At 52.6% G+C, this 16,224-nt stretch overlaps 5 protein-coding genes across 6 annotated transcripts; 2 read left to right on the top strand and 3 right to left on the bottom strand.

Moving 5' to 3' along the window:
* Positions 1 to 77: 77 nt before the first annotated feature.
* Positions 78 to 2,844, top strand: LOC101783076 (ras-related protein RIC2). Its single transcript, XM_004961440.3, has 2 exons — positions 78 to 481; positions 2,177 to 2,844. The coding sequence occupies exons 1-2, from the start codon at positions 249 to 251 to the stop codon at positions 2,607 to 2,609; spliced, it is 666 nt and encodes a 221-aa protein (XP_004961497.1). The 5' UTR covers positions 78 to 248; the 3' UTR covers positions 2,610 to 2,844.
* LOC101782658 lies at positions 2,838 to 3,796 on the bottom strand. Its single transcript, XM_004961439.4, has one exon. It carries the CDS (start codon positions 3,611 to 3,613, stop codon positions 3,050 to 3,052), a length of 564 nt encoding a protein of 187 aa, XP_004961496.1. The 5' UTR covers positions 3,614 to 3,796; the 3' UTR covers positions 2,838 to 3,049.
* Positions 3,797 to 4,342: 546 nt separating this feature from the next.
* Positions 4,343 to 7,130, bottom strand: LOC101783476 (ras-related protein Rab7). 2 transcript variants are annotated; one of them, XM_022825605.1, is made up of 8 exons: positions 6,926 to 7,130; positions 6,806 to 6,832; positions 6,584 to 6,683; positions 5,592 to 5,738; positions 5,434 to 5,514; positions 5,198 to 5,343; positions 4,793 to 4,798; positions 4,343 to 4,710 (listed from the first exon to the last, which is right to left on the bottom strand). In XM_022825605.1, exons 1-8 carry the CDS (start codon positions 6,976 to 6,978, stop codon positions 4,644 to 4,646), a joined length of 627 nt encoding a protein of 208 aa, XP_022681340.1. In that variant the 5' UTR covers positions 6,979 to 7,130; the 3' UTR covers positions 4,343 to 4,643. The 2 variants fall into 2 exon arrangements, with proteins under 2 accessions (XP_022681340.1, XP_004961498.1); XM_004961441.2 differs by lacking the exon at positions 4,793 to 4,798 and having other exon boundaries at positions 6,926 to 7,126.
* A 420-nt stretch (positions 7,131 to 7,550) lies between these two features.
* Positions 7,551 to 13,823, bottom strand: LOC101761596 (proline-rich receptor-like protein kinase PERK2). The gene is made up of 9 exons (XM_012844481.2): positions 13,762 to 13,823; positions 10,493 to 12,573; positions 9,372 to 9,863; positions 9,203 to 9,289; positions 9,006 to 9,076; positions 8,850 to 8,926; positions 8,590 to 8,737; positions 8,345 to 8,506; positions 7,551 to 8,248 (listed from the first exon to the last, which is right to left on the bottom strand). Exons 1-9 carry the CDS (start codon positions 13,821 to 13,823, stop codon positions 7,838 to 7,840), a joined length of 3,591 nt encoding a protein of 1,196 aa, XP_012699935.2. The 3' UTR covers positions 7,551 to 7,837.
* Positions 13,824 to 14,658: 835 nt separating this feature from the next.
* LOC101783876 lies at positions 14,659 to 15,430 on the top strand. The gene has a single exon (XM_004961442.3). The coding sequence runs from the start codon at positions 14,842 to 14,844 to the stop codon at positions 15,232 to 15,234; it is 393 nt and encodes a 130-aa protein (XP_004961499.1). The 5' UTR covers positions 14,659 to 14,841; the 3' UTR covers positions 15,235 to 15,430.
* The last annotated feature ends 794 nt before the right edge of the window (positions 15,431 to 16,224 follow it).

A 16,224-nucleotide genomic window follows, 5' to 3' on the forward strand; every position in this document is an offset into this window, starting at 1 on the left:
ATGGTACGATAGTTGGGAGTTAACAACCGAAAGTAAACACGGCCAACCACTCTTCCGTCTTCAACCCTTTGGCAACTGGCAAACCCAATACTAGTAGTGCTCAACCACTTGATTGCCTCCTCACTGGCACCGCCCCTCCCAATTCCAGTGACACTGCACCACCACCCGGCTCCAGCGAGATCCAGACCCAAAACCTCCCACCACCTCGCCCGCGCTAGCAGCAGCCGACCTCTGCTCGGAGGGGAGCAATGGCTGCCAACGGAGGCGGGTACCGGGCCGAGGACGACTACGACTACCTCTTCAAGGTGGTGCTCATCGGCGACTCCGGCGTCGGCAAGTCCAACCTCCTCTCCCGCTTCACCAAGAATGAGTTCAGCCTCGAGTCCAAGTCCACCATCGGCGTCGAGTTCGCCACCCGCAGCCTCCAGGTCGACGGCAAGGTCATCAAGGCCCAGATTTGGGACACCGCCGGCCAGGAGAGGTATCCCTTGATCTGCTCACCGTCTTCGCTTAGGCATCCGCGGTGCATTGGTGTAGATTTGTTCTCTACTTTCTCGTGGGCTCCACCAATGGGGTGGCAAAATGTGATCTCAGGAGCATCCTCCGCTTGATTTCGGGAAGTTGCCTAACTGTTTGGTCGCGGTTGCTCGTTTACTAGCTTTCTTGCTTGTTTTGGGAGCTAAATTTCGTACTGCTATTTCGACATGGGTTTCCCGCGATTGGTGATCTGGTGGAGATTGCCATTTAGGTTATGATTTACCACAAGTAAGATCATCGAGGAATCCCCCAGCTTGGCAAGATTTAGTGAAAGGCGGGATCTTGGGGTTGGGGGTGGTTCAGATGTCCATTGGTTGTTTCTACCAGTTAGATGGATGGGCACATTTCGATATTTGGTGGTTGAGATGTCGGTTACTGTCATGCCTTGTTGGCAATTGCACGGGCAAATTTCACTTCCCTCGTGTTTGGTCCATTCTATTTGTGCCTTCTTCCAAGACCCAGACATAACAGGGGGCAGGGGCTATATAGTTTGAACTATGTTACCGAGAGATCTCAGTTCAACTTTGATACCAACTGCTCACTGTGGAAGAACCAGAAAGGTTAGACGACTAGATGAGCATGAGGTCATTACTCATTAGTATTCTAACTGAAATCGGCATTAGTGTATTTAACCAGTGGGTTTTTTACTGGTGTATTTAACCAGTAGTTAGTACTAACTATTAATTGAGTTTGCAAGGCAGGAAAAGTTACAGAGGATTTTGTGCCCCAGAATTGTGTATTTGTCAGAATTGTCTTACTTCAACTTCAGATGTTGAGACACGGGATGCTGACAAATGAACTTGTTCCTTGTGACATTCTGTTTCTATACAATAAGCAAATATGCAGTTACACTGTTCATAGTTAAGCAAACATCCTCGTGGCCTTTCGCTCTTGAGCACAATAGCAAACATTGGCCTAAAAAGAGAAAAAAAGAGGATTAACTGAATTTTCAGTTTGTATTGGAGTGGATGCATGTCTTTTGGAAGGTACATATTTCACTTTTTTGAATTTTGAAGAGGTTGATGTGCACAGATGCATCTGCAGTACGTATCAACTCAATACAGGCACTGTGATGTTGTGCACGACTAGTATCACAATGTTGGTCATATTCAAAAAAAGTTGGAAGTGGTAGAAGTGTCTTTTTTTTTTCAAATTTTCATCATTTTACCATCATATCATCTGATTGAGATTATATAGGAGAATCAGCTGAAAGGAGGCTACCAAAATCAGGAATGATTGTTTTCTGGTCGGAACTTTGTTTGGGCAAATCAGTCTAAGAATCCACTCTAACAGAAATTTGGTTTAACAGTTCTAGATTCAGGGAGTTTACCCCCCCCCCCCCCCTTTTTTTTTTCGTTTTACCATTTGATGGAGCTATCGACATAATTTTCGAATTTATATTTGACCTTAGTTGCTGAAAGGAAAGGATCTAGAATAGCTATAGCTCATAACTAGCTGATTCTGTAGAGCTCCACAGCAACATTTTTTTTGTGGATTCCAAATTCAGGCAGGTTTACACTCTCCTAGGGATACACTGACATGTTAGATCCCAATCGCAATGGCATCACAGGAACATGAACAGGAAATTCTCATATTCACATATCTTACTTCTCTTACTGTTTTATGCTTGTGATTTTAGGTACCGTGCTATTACAAGTGCCTATTACCGAGGAGCTGTAGGAGCACTACTTGTCTATGATGTCACCCGCCGTGCTACATTCGACAATGTGGGCCGTTGGCTGAGGGAGCTCAGAGACCACACAGACCAAAGCATCGTTGTTATGCTGATTGGCAACAAATCCGATCTCCGCCACTTGGTGACTATCTCGACTGAAGACGCAAAAGAGTTTGCGGAGGCTGAGTCCATGTACTTCATGGAAACGTCTGCGCTTGACGCCACCAACGTGGACAACGCGTTCTCGGAGGTCCTGACCCAGATATACCAGATCGTGAGCAAGAAGACGGTGGAGGCACCGGAGGAAGGCGCGGCTGCCCCGGGCAAAGGGGAGAAAATAAACGTGAAGGATGATGTGTCCGCGATGAAGAGAGTTGGTTGCTGCTCATCAAACTAAGGCGGATACAAACGGTTTGTTCATTTTTCATGTAGGTAAGGTACCGTTGCGCTTGCAGTACAAGAAATATGTTGGATTCTGTTTCTGGTGGTGTTACTGAGGATTAGGGTCACTCAAGAACCACTCAAACTATCAATTTAAATTATCGACTATTAATTTGTGCTTCTGTAAGATTCATATGGTGTTCTTGTCTATCACTGCAATATCATCTTTTTATTGACGGGAGAATTTGCCATACAATCTTTTTTTTATTTATCAACAGAAGAATTTGTGTGTATTAACAGAAGGACATAGCCACTATTTATAAACTGTAGCGATGAAGTTACAAAACGGTTTTATGCATGCAATGAATCAAGAAATCTTATGAATCTCTGGGCCGAAATGTTCCACCGTGCTCGCCGGCTCGCCATCTGGCCATACACCAATGCAGCAGTTCCCGCTCATCGGCCGGCCAGTAATCCGGACGAGACGGAATCCACGGCCTGGATCAGCTGCGCGCACACGAGGAACAGCGACGCCGGCACGCCGAGCAGTAGCATCGCCAGCAGGCCGGCCCCGAGCCCCGGCCTCGCTCTCACGAGGAGCGCCTCGAGGAGGCCGAGCGCGCCGCACACGCCCGCCACATAGCTCCCGTGGTGCCGCCGCTCCAGCTCCGTCCACTCTGCCGGGAGCAGGAGGCCACCACCGGCGTCGGCGTCGGCTTCGGCGTCAATGCCATCCTCCGCCGCCGCCTCCGCCCGCGCCTCGCGGATGCGCCGCCGCAGCGTCGCCATGTCGGCGTCCACCAGCCGGCCGCCCCCGGAGCCGGAGGAGGACGAGCTCGAGTCGGCGCCCGGCCACCCGTCCCGCCGCCCGCTCCTCGCCGCGACGCCGAGGACCGCGGCCCTGCCCCCGCCTGCGCGGCGTGGCAGCCGAACAGGAGATGGCACCGAGAAAGCGCTCTTAGACACCAAGCGAGCAGCGGCCGCGCCGCCAGGAGCTCGCGTTGCCGGTGCCATCGCCATTGCCCACACTTTAGCTAGTCCCCCTGCGACAAGACTGCGTGCCAACTGCCAAGTGCAAAGCTGGCAGACACTCCCCCATCGCCGTGCGCGGCGCGTGGTTTATAATGCCGATGCCGATGCCGGCGCCGGGGACAGCCGGACAGGGACGGTGGTGTAACGTAGCGGGGAATTTGCGCGCGTGATTGCGCGAAGGGAAAACGTGGGGGCAATGGTTTTAGCTCGACACCACGCAACGGTAAGGCGAAGGCTTCCTCTGTCGACAGCCGTGTGCGGGCCGCGTCCGTCACGTTCATTTCGTGCCGTGTTCTCATCTCATGAGTGCTCTGCTCCCTGACTGGCCGGCCGGCCGGCCGGCCCCGCTTCCTCTTCGTTGTGCGGACGGCGCCGGACGGCCGCGGACGGACACCGCACCTTTTCTTCCGTTCCCTGAAGACCGAAGCTTCCTCACCTTCAACGTGCACTTCTCTGAACTGTGCAAACGGACAAGCAGATGAGAACGAGTCGACATCGGCGAAATCTCTCTCGCACAGGACGATCGCCAGGTCATCGGCAAAGTGACTTTGGTGGAGGGTTTTGGATTTCGGCTGCCTATTTGCTCCCTACGAAATTCACATGATGGCAACTGAATTTGCAGAAGCGTCTAACAATTGGGTTCATTCAGACAAACTGAATGTCGCTTTCCAAAAGGTATCTGGGAAACTTTTCTAGCCAGCACAGGTGCAACTCAAATTGAAGCTGAAGGCGATTCTGAGATAGACAGAATTCACAGTCACACACAAGACCATAACGGATGAACTTTAGTTTACACTTCTCTTATTTCGCCGAATTGTATTCACAAGATATGACGCTACTGATGAAACTGCACAATGTCCACGAATCTGACAGCATGGGGGCAGGATGCCCTTGAGTACATAGCAGGAGACTGGAAATGTAACAAATGAAATTGAGAACCATGGAGACCCAGCAATGTCAAAGGTATGTTTGGTTACTGCAAAGCCGATGATCACAGCACCCCATGATGCGTCATGCTTTAACAGCAACCAGATGATCTCTGGGCCCGGTTGCCACCCACCACATCCACGGTATCAGGCACATACCTTCAAAAACAAAAGAATAAGATCAAAAAGGGAGGCCCAGAAAGAAATAGAAGCAGATGTGAAAAATGGAGTGAAGCTAGACCTGAAACTATGCAAACATACCCCACAAAAAGGATCGGCACATGGAAACAGAAACAAGTCAGGTGCTTAGGAAATCAAAGGTCATTAATGATTTGAAATAGATAATCACTGGAACAAAGACAAACATGAGCTACTTCATTCAAATGTTACTAATCTTCTTTGTAGTGAATGATGCCATTATGAAACTATGCAAATATACCCCACAAAAAAGGATTAGCAAAAGTGAATGGTTGTTTTGATGGTTTGATGTAGATAATCACTTGACCAAAGACCAATAGGCAGAACTACTGATATTTCATAAGTTTTACTTTTATTGTGGCACTCCCTTTCTAGTACTTGGATGATTCATTTCACATAAAAACAGTAACTGTTAATGTCAAAGCGAGGAGAATTGCAGTGTGCTTACAGTTCTTCCTCTGGTTCATTCTTCAGAGCGTTCTTTACGATACACTGGAAAGCATCTTCAACATTCGTTCCATCCTTGGCAGATGTCTCAAAGTATGGGATGTTCCCCTTAGAAGCGCACCATGCCTTTGCCTTTTTCTCGGAGACCTAAAGTGTAAGCAGTTCACATTTATAATCAGCCCAATCTAATTCAAGGGAAGAATTTATTAAAAGAGCAAAATGTATCGTGGTAATTACCACACGGCTGTTGCCACCATCTACATCAACCTTGTTGCCCAGAAGAACAAAAGGGAAGTTATCTGGATCTGATGGGCTAGCCTGGAAAGTTAAACCTACAGAGTTAGACAGAAATAACAAGACCCGTAAGAACTGATAAATCACTGAAAATACTTCACCTGAATTAGAAACTCTTCACGCCAGTTGTTGAGATTATCAAATGACTTCATAGAATTAACATCATAGACTAGGACACAACAATCTGCTCCCCGGTAGAATGCAACACCAAGACTCTGAAACCTTTCCTGACCAGCTGTGTCCCATATCTACAAAGACATGTTGTTAAGCACCATAAATCAACAGATAAACGACGACATATAAAATATTTTTATCTCTTCACACGAGTTCAATTTAAATCTACATAGTTTTCTTATGTGCTCACTGGAGATGCTCAAAACGGTGCTTTATCAAGAAGCAGCCAAAACATAAGAAACTACTTTGAATTGTTACACAGTTAGGATACCTAGAAAGTTTGGGAATGATCTGAACACATAAATGTTTGTCAATTAAGCAACGAGCAAGAACAAAGGGAAAGTATAAGGAAGGATTAACGATACAGCGGCCAAATGCCCTAAGCTGACTCCAAACGAACATCACACCAATATAAGCAGCAGCATCTGATTCACTAGTAAAGAATTAAACAATGTAGAAGCCTAGAAGTTCTTGAAACGAGTACATATTTTACTGCCATTGTTTTTCTCATGGAAAATTTAGGAGGCATATTTTCGAGCAGAATACTTCATTGCATGGTAGGTTCCCAATTCCCAAATCCCAATAAACAAAATCAAACAAACAATAAAATGGTGAGACCAGCTATTTTTGTGACCGGAACCTAGGCATAGCACCAGATACTTCAAGTTTAACCAAACCACCAAAACAAAACAAGATATAGTCCAGACTGAATCAGTTGCACAAACATTAAGGCTATGGTCTAACATGCAAGCATTCAAGTGTTTAGCGGCAAGCATCCTCTGCTATGCTTTTATAAGATCAGAGGTGATCAGTTCGTAAACTAATTACGAAGCTAATAATCGGTACTTAAAGTTCACATAAATAAGCCCAACTACCCGCAGAGCACAACATAGAGCAAGGCCAGGGGAACCAATCTTACTTGCAAAGTGAAGAGCCTGTCCTCGAACTGCACCTCCTTGGTGAGGAAATCCGCGCCAATCGTGGCCTTGTACTGGTTGCTAAACTTCTTGTTCACGTATCTGAATTACATCACGGCTTAAAGAAAACAAAAGAACTAACCAACAACAATAACCAGCGAGAAGGAGAAAAAATCACAGAAATTCAGTCAGCCTGTCAAGAATTTATCCGAATCGCAGGATACTGGTTCATCAAGGACGTCTTCCCAACCCTGGATCGCAGGAAAGCAGAGTCAGCAGGGAACCAGAGGCGAAGCCGGGATGGGGGGGGGGGGGGGGGGGGGGGGGAGATCCGAAGCGCTCACCCGCTGTCGCCGAGGATGATGACCTTGAGCAGGGTGCGGCGGCGCGAGGCCATCGGGATCTAGGGCCCCCCCGGCCTGGGGCGGCGATCTCGCGGGCGGGGATTGGGAGGGGAGAGGAGGGAGAGCTGAACAGAGAGACTGGGGGAGCCGCCGCGATGCGTTGTTGCGTTTTGTGGTGGGCGCTGGAACGACGCGAGGAAGGGGAATTGGGAAACCTGGGGAGATGGGGAAGGTGTGATGAGGTGGCGGCCACACCGTGAGCCACAGTGGGAGGGGGCGCAGAGATCGTCGGTTTTGGATCTGTTCTGCTTCCGAGTCATGAAACTTTTTTTTTTTGGATGGAAGTCATGAAACTCTATGAACTTGAGAATATTCGGTATCTAGATAAATTTATAAATATTTTTAAATTTCAAATTGGATTCAAATATATGGTTCATCGATCATGTGACTTAAGCTCATCATTTAATGGAGTATCTGGATGGAGATTGGAGATAGATAAGTGGATCCACCCGCTATAGCAGCGACAGCAATCAAAAGGCATATACTAATGTGGCACTAGCGGATGCTAGCCATCCACCTGGCGCGCAACACGTCTCTTGGAAGAACACACGTAAGTACACCGAAGCTGAGAGCAGATGGAATTAACAAGAAGGTTCCATACAGCTAATGGGGATCGTGAAAGATTGAGAGGAATCATTCGACTACGCCCTTTTCATCTGCTATCCTGTTTTCAATTGAAGAAAAGTTACTAAAAAACTAATGCAACTCTACACTTGAACGTTTCCTTTTACTAAAAGTTTCACTAGCAAACCCAAGGACCAAAATGGTACGAAGAGGCTACAAAATTCTAGAACTACCTTTTGTCTGCAACTCTGCGTGTGTACCCGAGAATAAAAAAAAACACAACTTCCGTCACGCGCCGCCGCGTCCCGGCCGCATGCGCCGGCTCATCCCCTCGGCGCCGCCGATCTCGCCGGAGCTCTGTCCTTCCATCCCCGTGCCAGTGGCGCTGGATCCGGTGGTGGCGGTGGTCGGCGGCCGGCTCGCCGCTCTGTGCACGCTCGACACCTCGCTCGCGTCGGCGTCGTCGCTGGAGCTGGACGACGGGTTCAGTCCGTACTCGCTCGTCGGCTCGCTCACGTAGCTGCTGCTGATGTTGTTCTCGGTCATGAACCCCCTGGTGCTCGTCCCCGGCACGAACGCCAGCCGCCTCATCCGCCGCAGCTGCTCGCCGGCGTGGTCCTCCATCACCTCGCTCTGCCCCGGCGCCACGCCGGCGTTCAGGGCCTCCACCGACAGCTGGCCCTCCAGGTACCGCACGATCTGCTCGTTCATAAAAGGAAAACAGCACGCGCGCACTGTTAGCATTCTGCCAAAATCTGCAGCCACAAGAATTGGCTTTTGCAAGTGATGGGTCACCTGGCTCATCCGCGGACGGGAACGCGCCGTGTGCCGCACCGCGGCGGCGGCGCAGGCGATGAGCCGCTGCATGTCGACGGCGTCGTAGTTGGCGCCCATGCTTGGGTCGACCAGCCCGTCCAAGATGTCCTCTTCCAGAGCTTTCGTTAGCCTAGGCCTTGACTGTACGGAAATATTGATCACCAGAATTCAGGCACCTCTACACAAGAACAATCAAGCACTGTTTGCTAATTCAGATCACTCACCCAAGAAACCAAGGTCTCGTCATTGTAGGGCTCGGACGACAGGACAGGCCTCCTCCCGGTGATGAGTTCCAGAAGCACGACACCGTAGGAGTAGACGTCAGACCGATCGGTTACTTTGCCGGTGGTAGCATACTCGGGCGCCAAGTACCTGACGAAGAACGAGTCCATGTTATCAGTACCAATGCGCTCTACTCCACTCGTAAATTTCTTGCACTTGCGTTAACTGTGAATGTGAAGGTTTGGAGCAGTAATCCATTTACCCGAAGGTTCCCATCACGCGGGTGGAGACGTGCGTGTCGTCTGCGGGCTGGATCTTGGCTAACCCGAAGTCTGAAACCTGCACGACAAAATTCTCACGGTTTCAGATAAATGCAAGCATAAGCATTCAGAGTGATATATGCTGAAATCTCACTTACCTTGGGCTCGAAATTGTAATCCAGAAGTATATTGGCCGCCTTGATATCACGGTGAATGATCTTAGGGTCACCTGACAACCAAGGGCAGGCATCGTCCCATCAACACAACCAAACTGATCTCACAAAAATATTCAGACTAGCAGAGGGCTAGAACGAGCAGACAATCATATTCATGCAGGAGGCACGCATGAACTTACAGTCCTCGTGCAGGTAGGCCAATCCTTTCGCCGATCCAAGTGCGATCCTCCACCTGTGCTGCCAATCCAGTGCCGGGCGATTACCCCCTGATGAAACCATGCGTGATCATGTGAGAAGAACCCAACGAGAGCTAGGCACGATGGCCATGTGACACTCTCAACCACGTACCGTGCAGGTGGAGCTCGAGCGTCTTGTTGGGCACGTACTCGTAGACGAGCAGGCGCTGGTCGCCATGGATGCAGTAGCCGACGAGGGACACGAGGTGGCGGTGGTGCACGCGGCTGATGATCTCCACCTCGGCGCGGAACTCGCGGTCTCCCTGCCCGCTCCCGGGCCGCAGCCGCTTGATGGCCACCTCCCCGGCGCCCTCCAGCGTGCCGCGGTACACGTGCCCGAACCCGCCTTGGCCGAGCAGGTTCGCGTCCGAGAACCCGCCCGTCGCCGCGGCCAGGTCCGCGTACGACACCGTGCCGCCAGTGACCGGCGGCGGAGGAGGCGGCGGGCGCAAAGGGCCGGAGAGGCCGCCGCTGATGGTTTGCCACGACGGGAACATCTGCTGCGAGTACATTTGCGGCGGGGACTGTAATGGCGCTGACGACACCTTCGCCTGCGATTGCTGGTGCGACGACGTCACCGGCAGCCGGGGACCGTAGACATTACCTGAGGACGCAAGAACAGCATCGTCAGAAAGAAAAATCGTTGACAATGGGAGTGTTTTCCAAAACACAAACACGTGGAATTTTGACTTTTTTTCTTGCCAACGCCGGTTATGATTTGTGCCGACGATCTGATCTAAAAAATCTAGCAGAAGAAATGTAACAAGAAAAGCAGTATGCAAGTATGCACCACATAAAGCAAGCAACCAGCAACACAGAGAACTCCAGATTGTACACTTGGAGAGCCCTTGCCACTTCCGTCCACAAGTTCATCAAAACAACCAACTTTTACGCGGCAAGTTGCCAGTATACGAAGCAAAGCACATAGCATAGTAGCGTCAAACCGGCCGTTCAAACTCGCCGCCCGGTCGATGCCTCCATGGTGCGTACGTGTCGCCATCGTCACCAGCAGCAGCTATATCTGCTCCCCTGACGTCACCGGCGCACGCGCGCGAGTGCGCGGCGCGACGCGTCCAAATAAACCGCGGGGCCCGGCCGGCGACTTGCGTTTTCGTGTCGTGAGGCTTTGCGCACTCGTGGCTACGCCGGAGCAGCGTAACTAGACAGTGGCGGTGGTGCGCTTGCACCGGCCAAGGCAGTGCGTGTAAAGCGTATGGGTGTATCGATACGTACCCGGCGGAGAAGAGGAGCCGTAGCCGCCGTGCCGGCGTTGGCGGCGCTTCTTCGAGCAGCAGTAGATGAGCCCGGCTATGAGGCCGAGCACGACCACCGTCGCGACGGCCACGGAGACGCCGATCACGGTCGCGTTCGTAGCTGATGGCGACGGCGATGACAATGGCGACGACGACGACGGTGGTGGAGGCGCCGGAGGTGTGAGCGACGGCGGGGAAGACGGCGAGGGAGGGCCGCCGTCAGTTGGGGGCGACGGGGTTACGCCAGGAGGAGCAGGGCGACCATTGTGAGGTGGTGGTACGGGAGGCGGCGAGGGCGGCTGTCTGGGCGCCCCTGGAGGATCTGGCCCAGGTGGAGGAGATGGCGTCGTGGGCGGTGGCTCTGGCGTCCTTCTCGGGGATGGTGGTATGACTGGGGCCGGGACACCTGGAGGAGGCGGGCGCCGCCTTGGTGGCCGTGGCGCCACTGGAGAAGGTGGAGACGACCTTGGCGGCTCGGGCGTCGCCGGGGAAGGCGGCGAAGGTAATGGTGGCGCTGGCGTTGATGGAGTTGGCGGGGAGGGCGTTGGTGGTTGTGGTTCGGGCGTCGCCGGGGAAGGCGGAGACGGCACCGGTGGTTCTGGCGTCACGGGGGCAGGCGGCGAAGGCAGTGGTGGCGCTGGCGTTAATGGAGACGGCGGGGTGGGCGTTGGTGGTGCCGGCGCCACTGGAGGAGGCGCGGACGGCGTTCCCGGTGCTGGCACCGCTGGGGACGGTGGCACCGGCGTTAGTGGTGCGGGCGTCACTGGAGGCGACGGCGTGGGCGTTGGTGCAGGCGTCGCCGGGGGTGATGGCGTGGGTACTGATGGTGCAGGCGGCATTGGGGGCGACGGCGTGGGCGCTGATGGTGAAGGCGGCATTGGGGCCGACGGCGTGGGTGCTGATGGTGAAGGCGGCATCGGAGGCGATGGCGTAGGTGCCGGCGTGGGTGCTGATGGTGAAGGAGGCATCGGAGGCGATGGCGTAGGTGACGGCGTGGGCGCAGGCGTCGCAGGGGGCAACGGCGTCGATGGCGCGGGGATCGCTGGCGGCGACGGCGTGGGCGTCGATGGCGAGGGGATCGCTGGCGGCGATGGCGTCGGTGTTGATGGCGCGGGCAACGGCGGTGGCATCACCGGCGGGGAACCCGCTGGAGATGGGACCGGCGCTGACGGCGTGGGCGACACCGGTGCAGGCGGAGAAGTTATGGGCGGCTGCGGTATAGGAGGAGAAACCGGCGGTGCAGCTGGCGTCGCTGGTGGTTGCGGCGTTGGAGGAGACGCCGGCGGAGCAGCTGGTGTCGCCGGTGGTTGCTGCGTTGGAGGAGACGCCGGCGGAGCAGCTGGCGGCACAGGTGGCAAAGGGGACGTAAAAGACGGCGGCGGAGCAGCAGGTGTCACCGGTGATTGCGGGGGAGGAGACGGCGCCGGCGGAGCAGCGGGCGTCGCCTGCGGGGGTGGAGCAGATGGCGCCGGCGGTGGCAGCGTAGGAGGCGACGATGGCGGCGGATCAGTTGGCGCCGCGGGCGTCAGTGGCTGTGGCGAAGGTGCCAGCGGAGCAGATGGAGTCGCCGGCGACTGCAGGGGAGGCGAGGGCAACGGCGGGGCCGGTGGCGCGACCGGCCACTGCGGGGGTGGCGAAGAAGCAGCCGGAGGATCAGGCGGAAGCACCGGCGGCAAAGGTGCCGGTGGGGCAGCCGCAGGAGTCGCTGGTGGCGGAGGAGAAAAGGCCGGCGGAGCAACCGGCAGTGGCGGCAGCGACGAAGCCGGCGGCGGCGGCAGAACCGGTGCCAGCTGTGGCGGCAGGTCCGGATCAGCAGATGCAAGCGACGGGGTTCGAGCGGACGAGGAAGACGGCTCGGGAGTACTTGGAGGAGGAGGCGACGGGGGTGGTGGGGTAGTAGTAGTAGTAGTAGATGGAGGAGGAGTATTGGAGGGAGGGCCCGACATGGCGGCGGCTGCGCCGTCACGCGTCGCCGTGGGAGGGATGTAGCGGCGATCCCGCGGATTCCGTGCGCTTTTGAAGCGTGGCGCCACTCTATCTCTTCGAAAAAATCTTAACAACCTTCTTTTTTTGTTTGGATTGTGGTTAAACGAAATCTATCTCTACAAATCCAGAGACACTACGTACTCGGCGTTTCGAGGGGGGAAAACATTTTCAACTTACCGCCGTCATTCGAGTATCCATCCACTCGTGGCCCGTGGATCGTGGTCGCTACTCGCTACAGCTCCTCGAGACAAGGCGAGCTGTGCCGGCCACCGCGGCGTCTGCTCCGGCTAGCCTAGAGCATGAGGTAGATAGATGATGGCTAGCGCCCACAAGTCCACGACGACTCACGCTTGAGCTTGACGCCCCACATCGCTCCACCACCGACCGACCGCCGACGAGGAGACGAGAACAACAAGCTGGGCTGCTTGACCGTGTGAGGCCTTTCTTTCCTCTCTAATGCCAGGCCGGCCCAAAAACAGCCCAACCATGGCAGCAGAGCGCGGTTCGGAGCCGCCCTCGGCTCAAATTGTTCATGACGGTCCGGTCCATTCCAGATTGCCACCTTCTTTTCAGTTTGGAAATCAATTTTGGATAACTGTTGGAGAAAGGTCTATTTTCAATTTACTTCCAATAGTTTTTGGTACGGTCCTAAAACTAGTTTTTTGAACTCTATTGTATTTTTTTGGCACTCTTGGAGATGCTCTAACAGTCATCTCTCATCCAATTTTGTGTCCATGCATGACAACGTTCACTTGTACTTCCGCCTTCTTAAAATAAATACTCTCCTAAGTGGGACTATCTTAAAATTGACTGGATTTATAAAAAAACATCAACACTCATGACAACAAACTGAAGTAAGAAAATATATTTCATGATAAATTGATACTTACTTATAAATTTGACCAAGGTCAAAGCTAAAAATACACTTATTTTGGAACATATATATGGAGTACATATTGGTTTCCAAAAGATAATGCCAAGTTTATCTGCTTGCAAGTTTGATTTGTAAACACAATGATCAGTGAACTAGCTAGTTCGAGGTACGATAGTTGATAGGCCAGTCCAGTACATGTTCCTTGTTTTTTTTTGGTCTTTAATCGTGGAAAATATATTCCTTGTTTGACGAGGCCTCTGTAGGCGCAAATTGGAGTGGTTGTACACCTTTGAATGTACTATAGCTGGTGTACTGGTGTTTATGTAGTACCTGCTGCGAGCCTTCGACCTGCCACTACCAGTCCATGTTTTAGCGGCAAGTGTACGTACAGTGGGGTCTCCACACGCACTCCGCAGCTAGCAATGATCCTTTTCCTGGGCAGCACCGCCATTATTGTGGTGGTCCTCTCACTAACTATGCATTTAAACTCGTGCGATCATTGCTGCTAATGATGGGCGATCAACAGCTTTCCAGCAAGGATACAGGATAAAGATAATACCGCTCCCCTTCTCTTCTTTGATAAATAGAAATCAATAAGGTTATCAGCTGGATTAGGAATAATGAGCCCCAAAACAGCTTGATGCTTGCACCATGTATATACGTCAGCACTAAGCATTTTGGCTTGACATTCACTGTCGAGTCTACTGGCACTCCTACTCGTGTCTCAGGATCCCAAAGAGTCATATCTGCTTACTACTACTAAAAGAACATTTTAGGTTGTGCGTAGTTGTCAAACTGTGTGGACTTGCTTGGGTCATCGTTGTGTTTTTAAGTTTTTATTTAGGAACGTGCTTTCCTTGAAATGACCGATTCTTTTGTCATATGTACACAGCCAACAACCGTGAGCCATCCTACTATTACCATCGAACGGTCTGCTCCATCGACCATTCTTTTTTCTCTACTGATGAATCGCGACAGCTTCCTCTCTCTTCGTTGCATATATAGCTGACTAGCCAAGTGCCCATACTACTTCGCTATCAGTGGCTAAGAGCAACTCCTATAGATTGAACTCCCCATTTCCCCTTTATTCCATTATAGGGGAATTCCTTTTTTCACAATTTCAAAGTATTGATGAGATTTGCTTCAGAACATACACTGACGATGACAAAACTCAAAACGAGCTTTATTTTTTGCGAAACGAAACGGCCTTTCTTTGTGCCTGGGCGATTGGCAGTACTCCTACTTTACTAGAATAGCATTAGATCCTAAGTTTGGGAACTCACAGTAATTAGCTGGTATAGTACGGGCATGCACAGTCAGCTGGTCAGCCACGCAGCTCGATATATAGTGACCAGCGAACCACCTCGACCTCTCTCACACTCGCGCACACGCAGACACACACCTGCCGGACTCCGGAGCCGCACCTCCCTCCCCCTCTGCCCTCTCTTCTTCCACGGCAGGCACCAGCCATGGCCCTGGACATGGACAGCGAGCCGTCCACGGCGACGGCCCAGTCCTCGTACTTCTCCGGCTGCATGGCGTCCCCCGCGTGGCTGCCGCAGGGGGTTCGCCGTAGCCCCGCGCGCTTCCAGCTGCTCGCCCGCGGCGGGGGCGGGGACGACGCCGCCGGCCGAGGCGGCCGGCGTGCGTGGAGGGGCCTGCTCCGGCGGCTGGTGCGCGAGAGCAAGAGCATCTGCAGCAACGCCTGCAGGGCGCCCGCCGCCGCCGCCACCTTCAAGTACGACGCCGACAGCTACGCCAAGAACTTCGACTCCGGCCGTTGGCACCCCTGCGCCGTTGGCCACGCGCTGTCGCCGCTGCAGAGCAGGCGGCCGGTCGATCAATCCACCAGAGAGAGCTAGCTGTTTTAGATTCTTGCTTACCTTTTGCAGCACTTGTTTCTTTTTTTTTTTGGGGTTAGTTCTGTTGTAGCTGTTGTTCTTGAGACGGTAGTTGCAACGCTGGTGTCGGGGATGACGGTGATTTCACCACGCCGTTGCTTGTACAGTTGAGTGGAGATGTCTCAAGCAGAGTTCTTGCAAAACTATTCAGAAACTATTTCTCTGTGTGCGCCCCCTCGATCCTCGAATTCCTTGCGCTCATGACTTCTTGTGAACTGTGATGAACTTGCGATCTGAGTTGTTTGGAAAAACAAGGCAACTCAGCTCACTGTCCTAGAAAAGTATAAAAAGGAGCACTCGTCAGAGGAAAGAATGAGCGAATTTGGTTGGAAGGGAGGGAATGGGAGTGGCGAGACGAATTGTTTAACAGAAAAGTGAGCGAAAAGCAACGCGGTGCAGATCAACCACCTGGGGAAAATCTTGCGCGAGCCAGAGTAACGATGATATCGATGCGATCATGACTCATGGGCGAGCGAGACGATTCAAAAGGCAAACGCTTCACTGTCAGAGTGATCTCTAGTCAGCATCAAATTCAATAACTAAACCGCGTGTGGAATTGATCCACGGATTTGCATCTGACGTCAGTAGCGTTAGTACCATTTCTCTTCAGGGGCAACAGATATTCCTTCATCGCTTGCTTGCAAAGTGAAGCAGCCGGTTTGCGGTCTAGACGAGGGCGGCCTTTTGGATCCCGGCCACTGTCCGGTCATATCCGTCTTCGTCTTGGCCTGGCATTTCCGGCACGGCGTTGCTTGTGGCGAGGGCAAGAGCATTTGGCCGGTGCATGCAGTTGGTTGGTCGGTTGGTTCCTACTGAATTCTGATGCCGTGCGATGATCTGAAGAGACCCACTAGTTGGCGACAACACTGATGATACTTGATCTTGCCCACCAACAGCATTAGCAACGGCGTCACTGTAGCATCCGTTCAGTGTTCATGTACGAAAGGTCTT

Source organism: Setaria italica, chromosome III (genome assembly GCF_000263155.2).
Source record: "Setaria italica strain Yugu1 chromosome III, Setaria_italica_v2.0, whole genome shotgun sequence".
In the NCBI taxonomy this organism is placed as follows: domain Eukaryota; kingdom Viridiplantae; phylum Streptophyta; class Magnoliopsida; order Poales; family Poaceae; genus Setaria; species Setaria italica.